At 40.0% G+C, this 12,727-nt stretch overlaps 4 protein-coding genes and 3 non-coding genes across 9 annotated transcripts; 4 read left to right on the forward strand and 3 right to left on the reverse strand.

Annotated features, from left to right (window-relative positions):
• Positions 1-686: 686 nt before the first annotated feature.
• On the reverse strand, positions 687-1,684 carry LOC124327848 (endocuticle structural glycoprotein SgAbd-8-like). Its single transcript, XM_046786871.1, has 3 exons — positions 1,628-1,684; positions 1,278-1,525; positions 687-1,175 (listed from the first exon to the last, which is right to left on the reverse strand). The coding sequence occupies exons 1-3, from the start codon at positions 1,634-1,636 to the stop codon at positions 836-838; spliced, it is 597 nt and encodes a 198-aa protein (XP_046642827.1). The 5' UTR covers positions 1,637-1,684; the 3' UTR covers positions 687-835.
• A 973-nt stretch (positions 1,685-2,657) lies between these two features.
• Trnat-cgu lies at positions 2,658-2,769 on the forward strand. The gene is made up of 2 exons: positions 2,658-2,693; positions 2,734-2,769. It is a non-coding gene; the product is annotated as a tRNA-Thr (tRNA).
• Positions 2,770-4,177: 1,408 nt separating this feature from the next.
• Positions 4,178-5,138, reverse strand: LOC124327849 (endocuticle structural glycoprotein SgAbd-8-like). The gene is made up of 3 exons (XM_046786872.1): positions 5,087-5,138; positions 4,733-4,965; positions 4,178-4,630 (listed from the first exon to the last, which is right to left on the reverse strand). The coding sequence occupies exons 1-3, from the start codon at positions 5,093-5,095 to the stop codon at positions 4,291-4,293; spliced, it is 582 nt and encodes a 193-aa protein (XP_046642828.1). The 5' UTR covers positions 5,096-5,138; the 3' UTR covers positions 4,178-4,290.
• A 593-nt stretch (positions 5,139-5,731) lies between these two features.
• Positions 5,732-5,841, forward strand: Trnat-cgu. Its single transcript has 2 exons — positions 5,732-5,767; positions 5,806-5,841. It is a non-coding gene; the product is annotated as a tRNA-Thr (tRNA).
• A 709-nt stretch (positions 5,842-6,550) lies between these two features.
• On the forward strand, positions 6,551-11,650 carry LOC124327847. 3 transcript variants are annotated; one of them, XR_006916222.1, is made up of 3 exons: positions 6,551-6,649; positions 6,737-7,163; positions 7,227-7,500. XR_006916222.1 is itself a non-coding variant. In XM_046786870.1 (3 exons), the coding sequence occupies exons 1-3, from the start codon at positions 6,644-6,646 to the stop codon at positions 11,340-11,342; spliced, it is 645 nt and encodes a 214-aa protein (XP_046642826.1). In that variant the 5' UTR covers positions 6,582-6,643; the 3' UTR covers positions 11,343-11,650. The 3 variants fall into 3 exon arrangements, 2 of the variants coding, with proteins under 2 accessions (XP_046642826.1, XP_046642825.1); XM_046786870.1 differs by lacking the exons at positions 6,737-7,163; positions 7,227-7,500 and adding exons at positions 10,639-11,139; positions 11,205-11,650 and having other exon boundaries at positions 6,582-6,649; XM_046786869.1 differs by lacking the exons at positions 6,551-6,649; positions 6,737-7,163; positions 7,227-7,500 and adding exons at positions 10,439-10,543; positions 10,639-11,139; positions 11,205-11,650.
• LOC124327850 (endocuticle structural glycoprotein SgAbd-8-like) lies at positions 7,849-8,759 on the reverse strand. The gene is made up of 3 exons (XM_046786873.1): positions 8,729-8,759; positions 8,403-8,620; positions 7,849-8,305 (listed from the first exon to the last, which is right to left on the reverse strand). The coding sequence occupies exons 1-3, from the start codon at positions 8,735-8,737 to the stop codon at positions 7,966-7,968; spliced, it is 567 nt and encodes a 188-aa protein (XP_046642829.1). The 5' UTR covers positions 8,738-8,759; the 3' UTR covers positions 7,849-7,965.
• Positions 9,557-9,662, forward strand: Trnat-cgu. The gene is made up of 2 exons: positions 9,557-9,592; positions 9,627-9,662. It is a non-coding gene; the product is annotated as a tRNA-Thr (tRNA).
• Positions 11,651-12,727: the final 1,077 nt, after the last annotated feature.

Below are 12,727 nucleotides of genomic sequence, written 5' to 3' on the forward strand. Positions count from 1 at the left end.
TAGATACGTTTTCATACTCTCTTGCTTCTTCTATTGGTCATAAGTGTTTCGTAACAAGCTCAAAGCCAATTCACCCATATCCGCAAGCATTTCCCCGCAGCTTTGCCAGACAACGCCCTTGAGGGCCCTTTCAAAAAAAAAAAAAAATTGCGATTTCACTTATCGCAAGGCTGTGATATTATTTTGGGGTTTCACGATTTATTTATCTAGAAACACGCATCACTGATGTTTCCGGAATTTAAAAATAATTTTTCGACGATTATCGTTTTATTGATGAGAAAGAATCGCAACTTTCTGGAGAGAAACTATTTGATGAAATCAACTTTTGATTTTCACGTTTCTCGTTTGTTCATGCCTTCATAGTATAAAGAGCCATTGAATGGCATCAACCCATTCCGAAATATATCCGTTTCGTGAAATAGAAATTGGCAAATTGTGTCGGATTGCGTCTTTTCAGCGCTATTCAATTTCTTACATTATTCAAAGCCGATCGGAAAAATAGGAAACGACTCAAACAAATGAAATATTTCGAATAAAATATAATAAAACAAAAATGGTTTATATCGAATCACGTAAAGTGTTCCCGCTTCCCGGGTGTGTCTCCATTCTCCTTAATAAAACCTTTAAATTAATTTAAAATAAGTTGGACAGTAACATAGTCTTATCACTATAGTCTTGACTAGAAGTTCGTAAAAAGTGAAAGTAGAACTTAGGAAACTTGCTTTAATCTTTGATGGTTTATATTTATTTATACAATCACACTCAACGCTAACGCAAAGAAAACATCAAATATGACATCATTCAATCATTCATTGGTCTAATATAATTTAATAATTTAATAATAACTGTTGCCGGAATAACCGAGTCCGGTGCGTTTGTAGGGGAGAGCGGGAGCAACTGGGAGTTCGTATTCATGGACGGGAGCGACGGGGAGTTCGTAGACGTGGACGGGAGCGACGGGCAAGTGGTCGCCCTTGGGTTTGAATCCCTGCTCATCAGCGACCCAGGTCAAAGTGAATTTCTCGCCTTCGGGGGAAACCCAGTAAGAAGATCCCTTGTTGGTGTTGCCCATCACATCCTCGTAAGTTGCTTTGCCGTAAGAGTCGTAGGCGACGCCTTGCATCTTCTTCTGCACCTGCGATTCCTCGCGGGTCGTGTAATCAGACTGGGCGTAGCTGCACATATTAATCAATATCAAGAAATGATTAACCAATTGAATCCATCAAGGTTATAACTAGTAAATAAAGTAGAATTAACATTTCGTTGATTTTTATTACCTCCACTGGCTGCTGCCGTCGAGATTGCGCTCATCAGATTGGCTGGTGACGGTGATGCCGGCGTATTTGTTATCCTTGGCGTAGGCCGGAGCAGCGTAGGCTGGAGCAGCGTAGGCTGGAGCAGCGTAAGCCGGAGCAGAGTAGCTTGGGGCAGCGTAGGCGGGAGTAGAATAAGCTGGGGCTTTGTATTCCGGCTTGTAGCTGGATGGGGCAGCGGCAGCGACGGCCAAGACAGCGGCAATAACAAACTAGAAAATAATATTTCACTTAGTTTAGTCCAAGTCTGAGGCAAACACAAATGAATTCGAAGGCTGTTGACTGATTGAATGCCTTGAGTGCCGTCGCCTTACCAGCTTCATGTTGAATTCGGTTGATTTGTAGAACAACTGATACTTTTCATCTTCCCTATCGGAGCTTTTATAGTCGGGTGTGAATGGGAACGGGTGAAGGGACAAAAAATGATGCATTTTTTTAGGGGTCTGGGTGTGTTCGAATATGTGGTTTCTTCTTTGCCAATTGGGTCACGAACGGAACAAAGTCTTGAAAATATTACTTTTGCATTCTATTTTGGTGTCAGGTACAAACGAACCATTCTCTTTCCGCCAGTTCAGTTCTCTCTTTAATTGATTTAAGGCAACATTTGTCGTACCTGAGAAGGAATCGTATTTCGCTTTGGAACTAGGTACTTAGTGTTCTTGAAGTTTGAAGGCTTACATCCATAACAGAAGAATATGATATCCCTGCTGGTAAAGCGAATGGCAGGGCAGCAAGATACTTTAGGTTTCCACAGATGCATTAACGAGAAATATTAAATGAATAAGAATAAAAGCATCAGAGTCTCTCGGTGAACAAAATATACAATTGTTGGTTGAAATTAAATTTTGTAGTTTTTATTACAATAATTTCATTTTGTTTTAGTTCGGCCGAGTTCGGCTGTGCGTGCTTGAAGTATAATGAAGCCCATCTCAGTAATCAATATAGGCTACGTGTTTTTAATTTTATGCCAGCCCTATATATTAGATAATACTGTGGTTCGTTTGTCTGTATCGCATTATTATTACTTATTATTACTCAAAATATGGATATTGCATACAGTTTTCAGGGAAGAAGAAGTACAAGAGCTGCTAATGATTTTCAATCTTAATTATACGCAAAGTAACATTCCATTCGTGTGCTGTGATAATATGTTAAGAGCTACTTTGACTATAATATACTTGAGTCCAGCCTGAGTTGATGAGGGAATTGGACTATGGACCCTTGGCAAATGCAAATCATCTGAGCGAAAACATAGTTTAATGAATTATTTTTATCATAATGGGTCTTCTAGAAATGAAACGAAAATTTTGACTTGTTATATTTTTCTCGATTTTTATAATATGTGCCTCTTTAGCTCAGTGGTAGAGCGTTGGTCTCGTATTAAAACAATGGGATTTGGAAAAAGGTGAAACATGTAGCAAACCAAAGGCCGAGAGTTCAATCCTCTCAGGAGGCAAATTCATATCTATTTGAAATTTTTCTTGTGATTTCAACTCATCTTGACTATCCTGTAGTCTTTAGATAACATTTTCTTAATAGGTCCGAGAAGATTCCATAAAAAAACGTCATAAATTCGTACTCGAAAGATACACTCAATATTGATTCCTATAGCGTACTTCAGTTAATGTGATTTTAGTGCTCTTTACGACCCGAAGCTTTCCGGTAAACCCAAATGGTTTATTCCAATTCACTTTGAAAAAATCAGCCCCCCAATTAAAGGCCAGTCACCCAAAATTTCGCTCAACAGAAATCTTCGTGTTTCAAATTAAATTATTTGTTTCTGTATCGCATCACGTCGCTTGAATTTAGACGAAAGAAAAGCCTTTTATTACTTTATGCTTCGTGGCCAAATTTTGATTGTATTCCGAGAGAGGAAAGTTTATATTTTCCTATAGTTGCATGGTCATGCGTTTTCACCATCAGACAATCTGAATTGTATGATTAAATAAATAACGTCCATACACTTGATTAAAGAAATGAAAACCTTTAAAGACCTTTTTGATTTCCTCTGTGCAAGCTAAGCACGATAAATATCGATAAATAATCTTTGGATAATTGGATTCACTGCATCGCTTAAATTTTAATCAATTTTTTTTTAAAGGGGGGAGGGGGGTGGTTGAGAAAAAAACAAATTCTTTTAATTCAATACATAAAAAAAACGGCAATGAATAAATTGGTGAATAGCCAATTCACCCGTACCCGGAAGCATTTCCCCGCAGCTTTGTTAAAACAACACCCTTGAGCGCCGTTTAAAAAAAAAATCGATTTCTCGTAAGGTTGTAATATTCTTTTTGGGGGTATACAGGATTTATTTATCTTGTAACACGCACACATATTTCTCGATTTTAAAAATAATTTTTCGTGATTATCGCATTTTTGGGGGTGGGGGGCTGTTTTAAAAAATTATCGTAAATTGCTTGAGAGAGTCTAATTGATAAAAGTCTGATTTTGAGTTTCACACTCCACCTTGTTCATGCTTTCGTGGTATGTTCTCATTTTTTCTAATCCACAAGAAATGGGAATATCCAGTTATTCGGTCTCCTGAAAGGCTGAAATTTAGCATAGAATGGCCGGTGGAATCCGTCTTTTCAGTGCCATTCAGTTTCTACAGTTATAGTCAAAGCCAATCGTAAAAATACGAAAGAAATCTAGCAAATAAAAAAACTTCCAATGAAATCAAATACAAAAAGATAGAGAGATTGCCAAATAGTATAAAAGTGTTCCCGAGTGTTTCTCAATTCTCCTTAAATTGGATGTGAAGCGATGTGAAGTTCGGGGGAGGGGGGGGAGGGGGAATTGTCACTATAGTCTCGACTACAAGTTCGTAAAAAGTAAAAAGTGAAAGTAGAACTTAGGAAACTTGCTTTAATCTTTGATGGTTTATATTTATTTATACAATCACACTCAACGTTAACGCAAAGAAAACATCAAATATGACATCATTCAATCATTCATTGGTCTAATATAATTTAATAATTTAATAATAACTGTTGCCGGAATAACCGAGTCCGGTGCGTTTGTAGGGGAGAGCGGGAGCAACTGGGAGTTCGTATTCATGGACGGGAGCGACGGGGAGTTCGTAGACGTGGACGGGAGCGACGGGCAAGTGGTCGCCCTTGGGTTTGAATCCCTGCTCATCAGCGACCCAGGTCAAAGTGAATTTCTCGCCTTCGGGGGAAACCCAGTAAGAAGATCCCTTGTTGGTGTTGCCCATCACATCCTCGTAAGTTGCTTTGCCGTAAGAGTCGTAGGCGACGCCTTGCATCTTCTTCTGTACCTGCGATTCCTCGCGGGTCGTGTAATCAGACTGGGCGTAGCTGCACATATTAATCAATATCAAGAAATGATTAACCAATTGAATCCATCAAGGTTATAACTAGTAAATAAAGTAGAATTAACATTTCGTTGATTTTTATTACCTCCACTGGCTGCTGCCGTCGAGATTGCGCTCATCAGATTGGCTGGTGACGGTGATGCCGGCGTATTTGTTATCCTTGGCGTAGGCCGGGGCAGCGTAGGCTGGAGCAGCGTAAGCCGGAGCAGAGTAGCTTGGGGCAGCGTAGGCGGGGGCAGAATAAGCTGGGGCTTTGTATTCCGGCTTGTAGCTGGAAGGGGCAGCGGCAGCGACGGCCAAGACAGCGGCAATAACAAACTAGAAAATAATATTTCACTTAGTTTAGTCCCAAATCTGAGGCAATTCAAGCACAAATGAATTCGATGGCTGTTTTGCTGACTGATTAAATGCCATTGGTGTGATTGTGTCGTCTCCTTACCAGCTTCATGTTGAATTCGGTTGATGTGTAGAACAACTGATACTTTTCATCTTCTCTATCGGGGCTTTTATAGTTGGGTGTGAATGGGGACGGGTGAAGGGGGAAAAAATGGTCCGTTTGGGAGGGGTCTGGGTGTGTTAGAATATGTGGTTTCTTCTTTGCCAATTGGGTCACGAACGGAACCAAGTCTTGCAAATATTACTTTTTCATTTTATTTTGGTGTCAAGTGCAAACGAATACCATTCACTTTCGCAGTCGTCTCTAATTGAATTGAGGTAACATTTTTTGTCCGAGAAAGAATCTTTTATTTTTTAGTACAGCTATTTCATCCCTTTGAAGTTTGATGACTTATTTAAAAAATGGTAAATATAGTACAGTATTATTTGTGATGTGAATGATTGCGGAAGATTTTTGAATCTTGGTATGTCGTAAGTTGCTTTAAGTCGGAAACATTACTAAGAATAAGAGATTGCATCGGTCTCTCGGTTTGGCATGATAAAGTTGTTAAGTGAAATCGTATTCTTTTAGTTTTTTATTTCTCTCGTTTCATATTTCATAAAGATTGATTATGAGCAACTTATCGTTTTTTTCAGCTTGTAAATATTCCAGTCTTTTACGGTTTTCTAATTTTGTCAAGTGTTGTGTGCCTTCTTAGCTCAGTGGTAGAGCGTTGGTCTCGTACCAAAAAAAGTAATGAAGAAAAGAGATAGAATAAAGCAAACCAAAGGCCGAGAGTTCAATCCTCTCAGGAGGCAAATTTTGATGTGTTATGAATTATTGAATTGAAATATTTTGATAAAATAGCGTACACACTGATCAAACAAATGGGAATTATTTTATGTTTCCTCTACGGAGGCTGATGAGACTGTCTGTTTGCACAAGTTCCAATTTCATCTTATCAATCCAGAGGCAGAGGGGCAGTTGGATTTTGTGTGATATTCTGATAAATAAACATCGTTTTATGAAAATCCTTTGTCTACGGAAAGATAGCATCCAAATGGATTTATTATTTTTACAACGAAGTATTTGTACTATTATTTCATAGATGGAAACGGGATCTCTTCTGTAATAACGTTTTCCTTTCTTAATTATCTTGGATAACGCAGGGATGACGTGAACGTAAATTCTAGCGTAAATACACATTAAGAGGTTTTGTTCTTTCCTGAGATAAATTTAATTCTTTGAATTCACTACAAACAGGAATAAAGAAAAATGGTAGAATGATGATACTTCGTACACAACTCAATGGCCATTATATTTTTCCAGCCTAAAAATGGGCTGCATTTAAAGATAGCGGATACAGACCGTTCAAATGTGCGCGCCACTTTTTAATCTGTTTAAAGTGAATCTGATATTTGATTTTAGTTATTGGTCTCCACCTCCATTATTAAAACGAGACAGAATGTTACCTTGAAAAGTTCATTGGCGCCAATAGCTCGAGGTGATTTATGGATTCGATGAGACGAGATAAAAGACCGACGTGACGTGACAGTTGGTACGCAGATCCCATTTAATCTTCCACGGTACAACTTGTCTCTTCCGCAACTCATCTTGAAAATGAAGGTATAAAATCAATTATTATATACGGTAGTTAATCTGTGAATTATTTAATTTAGTCTTTTCATCGTGTTTTATTTTCTTAATTCTTAGTCTGTAATTGTGAGCCTGGCACTGTTGAGCTTGTTGGTCGGCAGTTCGGAGGCGTGGTTCCTCAATCTCAAGTCCGGCAAATCTGATCACAGCGGCAAAAGTGACGTGGAGTGACGTGGAGTGACGAGCCGGTTCCGTCGTCCATAGATAGGACTCCAGCTCTACCGCCGCCGTAACCGTAACCTTTGGGTCCAAATTTCTTGCCGTAACAGGACCTGCAGAAGAGCTTTTGGTTGTGCTTGGTCTCGTTCGTGCTCTCCAAAATCCGTTCGTGGCTGCCGCTTAATACGCAGCTCCTGTCCAGGTCCCTGCTGTTGTTGCTGACCAGGGTGTTGTACCCCAACAATTGGCAGTTTATCCCGCTGGATACGGAGCTGCTGGCCCGCAGTTCGTCCAATACGCCGGTGCTCCGCAGATGTCTGATGGGGTAAAATTTGACACAATCCATTTAAGTTGGCATAACATTTTCATATTTTCCGTTTTTGCATAGACTTGGGTGATGCAATACGCCGGAGCTGGCCAAGCTGTTGCTGCTGGTGCGCCTTACTCGCCAGCAACAGGAAACGACAAAGAGACAGTTGCCGATGGATCTGCAGTTCCGGTTCCAACTGAAGCGTATGTGAATGTTTGACTGCAGTGATCGCGCACAGTTTTTACTTTTAATTTTAGATTATTTTATTCGCCTGAATGATTGACCTTACTATATCTACTTGACACAATCGATTATGCTAAAAAATATATAATACATCTGTGCTTTTAACAAACCTATATGTGAAACGGTCAGGTCTCTGTCTTAAGGAGGTTATACGAAGGTTTAAACTTGTAAGGAAGTGCTGTTATTCACAATTAATTTTCGACTAAATTATTTCGATTAAATTTAGTTCATCTTTAACTATTTCGACGTTATCTGCCCAAATCCAAAAAGTCCCTTAGGGCATTGAATTATTGTGGAAAAATAAATTGTATGACGCTAAAATCAAACCGGTTTTCTCTTACCAATTAAAATACAAATTGTTGTCTGTGAAACGTAAAAAAGGCATCCCTTTGCCCGTGACAATTGGAGAATCGCTTATCACTTCATTCTCGGATGAATTCGTGAAAATAGAACTTGGTTAATTTTAGATAGCCTAATTTGTATTTATTTATACAATCACACTCGACATTATCGCAAAGAAAACATCAAATATGACATCATTCAATCATTCATTGGTCTAATATAATTTAATAATTCAATAATAACTGTTGCCGGAATAACCGAGTCCGGTGCGTTTGTAGGGGAGAGCGGGAGCAACTGGGAGTTCGTATTCATGGACGGGAGCGACGGGGAGTTCGTAGACGTGGACGGGAGCGACGGGCAAGTGGTCGCCCTTGGGTTTGAATCCCTGCTCATCAGCGACCCAGGTCAAAGTGAATTTCTCGCCTTCGGGGGAAACCCAGTAAGAAGATCCCTTGTTGGTGTTGCCCATCACATCCTCGTAAGTTGCTTTGCCGTAAGAGTCGTAGGCGACGCCTTGCATCTTCTTCTGCACCTGCGATTCCTCGCGGGTCGTGTAGTCAGACTGGGCGTAGCTGCACATATTAATCAATATCAAGAAATGATTAACCAATTGAATCCAGATCGATTATTAATTAAATAATGTAGAAATAGTATTTCGTTGATTTTTACCTCCACTGGCTGCTGCCGTCGAGATTGCGCTCATCAGATTGGCTGGTGACGGTGATGCCGGCGTATTTGTTATCCTTGGCGTAGGCCGGAGCAGCGTAGGCTGGAGCAGCGTAAGCCGGAGCAGAGTAGCTTGGGGCAGCGTAAGCTGGGGCTTTGTATTCCGGCTTGTAGCTGGAAGGGGCAGCGGCAGCGACGGCCAAAACAGCGGCGATAACAAACTAGAAAATAATATTTCACCTTAGTTTAGTCCAAGTCTGAGGCAATCAAAGCACAAATGAATTCGACGACTGTTGACTGATTAAATGACGTGCGTTTCTTCTCCTTACCAGCTTCATGTTTTATTCGGTTGATTTGTAGAACAACTGATACTTTTCATCTTCCCTATCTGGGCTTTTATAGTCCGGCAGTCGGGGTGAATGGCAACGGGTGAAGGGGAAAAAACTATCCATTTGGGAAGGGTCTGTTTGAATGTGGTTCCTTTTTTGCCAATTTGGGTCACGAACAAAGAAATGAAAATATTGCTTTTGCATTTCATTTTGGTGTTATTTGCAAATGAAACCATTCACTTTCGCAATCCTCTCTAATTGAATTGTAAGTAACATAGTCGTCCGTAGTCGTCTGAGAAATAAACGTATTTTGCTACGAAACTTTTTGATCTCAAGTTTGAAGGCTTATTAAAAACAGAAAATAAAAAAATATCATTTGTAATGTGATGATGTAATGGCTATGGAAGATTTTCAAATCTTGGGTTGTTGTAAGTTGCGTTCATCGGAAACAAAATTAAGAATAGTTGCATCATCATAAAGTTGTTAGATGAAATGAAATTTAGATAGTTTGCATTCAGACGGAAAACTTCACCAAATCATTTCTTTCATAACATTTATGTGGATATATAAGCTTTCTTAGCTCAATAGTAGAGCGTTGGTTTCGTACGATTTTAATACGTATATATAACTAAAGGCTAAGAGTTCAAACCTCAAGGGAATAGCTCGGATGAATTCGAAATCTGTGAAGAAACATTGTTAATAATAAGATTTGAAGACACAGCGCAACTTCTATGTGAATTTTGCATGGAACGGAAGCTTCCAGTAATCTTTAACCATTTCCACTTCAGGCTTTAATTAACCAATAGTAAAAAATCCTAAAAAGTGTGTGCCTCCTTAGCTCAGTGGTAGGGCGTTGGTCTCGTACACATCCATTCTAGAAAATTTGAATTATACAGCAAACCAAAGGCAGATAGTTCAATCCTTTCAGGAGACAACTTATCGATGGCTAAGTTTCAATTATTAATTGAATTAAGTATTATTTAATTATCCTTCATGATCAATTACATTAACTTATCTTGCATTATGGCAAGTAAGTTTCTTTTTCTGGTTGACCACCCTTGTTCACTTTCCAAGGACACAGTTATCATCATATTATCTTATGAAATAACGTGAAATACTTGATCAAACAAATGAACACATTTTCAGATTTCCTCTGCGGAGACTTGCGGAGGACGTCCGATTTCATATCAATCCAGAGGAGAGCTAAGTGTGATTCCAACGAAGAAAAAATACTTTCATGACAATCCCTTTATCTCCAAAAAGATACCCGAAAAGCCAAATGCATTTATTATTTTTACAATGAAAAAATGTAACGAATTTTTTAAAGCCTAATAGAATTTCATAAATAATAGCGAATCTTTAATAACGTTCACGTTTCTGAATTATCTTGGATGACGTAAATGCCTATAAGGAATTGTCCCTTATTCCCGAGATGAATTTGATTCTTTGAATTCACGTATAAAGAAAAATGGCAGGATGATGCTACTTCGTGCAGAACTCAATGGCCATTATATTTTCCCAGCCTAAAAATGGGCTGTATGCAAAGATAGCGGTTACAGACCGTTCAAATGTGCGCGCCACTTTTTAATCTGTTTAAAGTGAATCGGAATTTGATTTTAGTTATTGGTCTCCACCTCCATTAAAACGAGACAGAATGTTACCTTGAAAAGTTCATTGGCGCCAATAGCTCGAGGTGATTTATGGGTTCGATGAGACGAGATAAAAGGCCGACGTGACGTGACAGTTGGTACGCAGATCCCATTTAATCTTCCACGGTACAACTTGTCTCTTCCGCAACTCATCTTGAAAATGAAGGTATAAAATCAATTATTATATACGGTAGTTAATCTGTGAATTATTTAATTTAGTCTTTTCATCGTGTTTTTTTGTTTCATTGTCTTATTTCTTAGTCTGTAATTGTGAGCCTGTCAGTGTTGAGCTTGTTGGTCGGCGTTTCGGAGGCGTGGTTTCTCAATCTCAAGTCCGGCAAATCTGACAAAGCGGCCACAGTGACGTCAGCACCGAATTCACGAAAAGTGATTTTGGTAGCCAAGAAGGTCTACGTTCCGATGTACGCGTCTGACGACACAACCTCAGCAGTTGCCGACCGACTTCTGCCCATCTCTCCTGCACTGACATCTACTGATGGAACTGTGACGGGTGGACGCCAACAGCCAATAGCCGTCGACTATTCTTCGATGTATCTTCAACCTCCTCCAGTTGCGTCATACGCCATGTACGCTCCCGCTTCAGCTAACGTGGCTGCCGCTTACGCAGCTCCTGTTCAGGTCCCTGTTGTTGTTGCTGACCAGGGTGTTGCACCCCAACAATTGGCAGTTTATCCCGCTGGATACGGAGCTGCTGGCCCGCAGTTCGTCCAATACGCCGGTGCTCCGCAGATGTCTGATGGGGTACAATTTGGCACAATCCACTTTCAAGTTGGCATAACATTTTGATATTTTCCGTTTTCGCATAGACTTGGGTGATGCAGTACGCCGGAGCTGGAGATGCTGTTGCTGCTGGTGCGCCTTTCCCGCCAACAGGAAACGACAAAGAGACGGTTGCCGATGGATCTGCAGTTCCGGTTCCAATTGAAGCGTATGCAAATGTTTGACTGCAGTGATCGCGCATAGTTTTTACTTTTTATTTTAACATTATTTAATTCGTGCGAATAATTGACTACGTAAGAAATTGAATGGACTTTTTAACTTCTTCAAACTCGGCTTGCTGGGCTTGCAAGTGCTGTGTAAGTTGAAGGTGATTGCTTCCTAGAATGTCCAATTTCGCTTCATAATCTAAACGGAGCTTTTCGTCATCGATCCGGCGTTTTTCCTCAAAACGCACTTGACCTTCCTGTATTTACTTGACACAATCTATATTTGCTAAAAATACTGTATATAATACATTTGCGCTTTTAACAAACCTATTTGCAAAGCGGTCAGTTCTCTGTCTTAAAAAGGTTACGGACGAAGCCACGAAGGTAACCACTTGTTAGGAAGTGCTGTTATTCATGATGGGTGGTAGTCGTGAAATAAATGTTGTACTATTTCTGGGTTAACTAACTAAACCGATTCCGCGGCCAATTTTTTCTGGCTAAAACCCGAGGCTTTGATGTAAGAATGTGGATGATGGCCACAAAAATGCCATTCGATTTAATTTTATTTTTAAGTAATCCGCCAAAATCCAAAAATCCCTGTGGGCATTGATGGATTATGAATTACTGTGGAAAAATATGTTGTATGGCGGCGTTAATATCAAACCGGTTTTCTCTTACCAATCAAAATACAAACTGCTGTCTAATCGTTAAAAGGTATCCCTATATGCCCGCAGATAAAATATTGACCTGTTTGAAGACACCAATTCTATTTTTGTATTTCAGGAAATTTTGAAGAACACATTTTTGATTGTAGATTTTTAAATAAAACATGTGGGATATAGCCTGTACAATGCGTCGATTGCATCCCAAAGAAAGAAATAATTATTGGAGCTTTGGTTCTTTTCTAGTATAGTAGGGTAGTGCGGATATCCGAATAACCGGAAATCGTCGGCATATATGAGATTGAGGGTTTTCAGCTGTTGATAGCTGATCGTTTCCATGAATTCTTTCCATAGAGACGAGGTCGTTTTCGGTTTCGGCTGGTCCGCAAAGAGTCGAGCCAAGTCACTTTCGTTCAACTTCCGCAACAGAAAATCGACGTTTTGGTTCAACGTTTCAAATTTCCCGATGAAATCAAATCGCATGACACACGGGCGGGCGGCAGAGATCGACGACGGGTCGCCAATGGGCGTCCAAGGGTCTCCGCCGTTTTCTCCATTCGTCGATGATGAAGTCGACAAACTCGGGAAATGTTGCGTCGTGGCCATTTTGCAGAGAAAGTGGATTGCTGGGATGTTTGCGAAATTTGCGGATGATTTCTATTCCGGTGTGCCCGTTATATTTCGTATTTTTGCTGGCGAGTTTGTTCCGGTAGGCAGAGACGAGCCTTTCGAACGGGTGGC

This window comes from Daphnia pulicaria, chromosome 2 (assembly GCF_021234035.1).
Source record: "Daphnia pulicaria isolate SC F1-1A chromosome 2, SC_F0-13Bv2, whole genome shotgun sequence".
Taxonomy (NCBI): domain Eukaryota; kingdom Metazoa; phylum Arthropoda; class Branchiopoda; order Diplostraca; family Daphniidae; genus Daphnia; species Daphnia pulicaria.

Bases quoted from the DNA above. Each gene is read 5' to 3' on its own strand.
- LOC124327848 (XM_046786871.1), bottom strand. The intron at 1,176-1,277 runs GTAATAAAAATC...TAATATGTGCAG, and splicing joins GACGGCAGCAGCCAGTGGAG to CTACGCCCAGTCTGATTACA.
- LOC124327849 (XM_046786872.1), bottom strand. The intron at 4,631-4,732 runs GTAATAAAAATC...TAATATGTGCAG, and splicing joins GACGGCAGCAGCCAGTGGAG to CTACGCCCAGTCTGATTACA.
- LOC124327847 (XM_046786870.1), top strand. The intron at 11,140-11,204 runs GTACAATTTGGC...GTTTTCGCATAG, and splicing joins CTCCGCAGATGTCTGATGGG to ACTTGGGTGATGCAGTACGC.
- LOC124327850 (XM_046786873.1), bottom strand. The intron at 8,306-8,402 runs GTAAAAATCAAC...TAATATGTGCAG, and splicing joins GACGGCAGCAGCCAGTGGAG to CTACGCCCAGTCTGACTACA.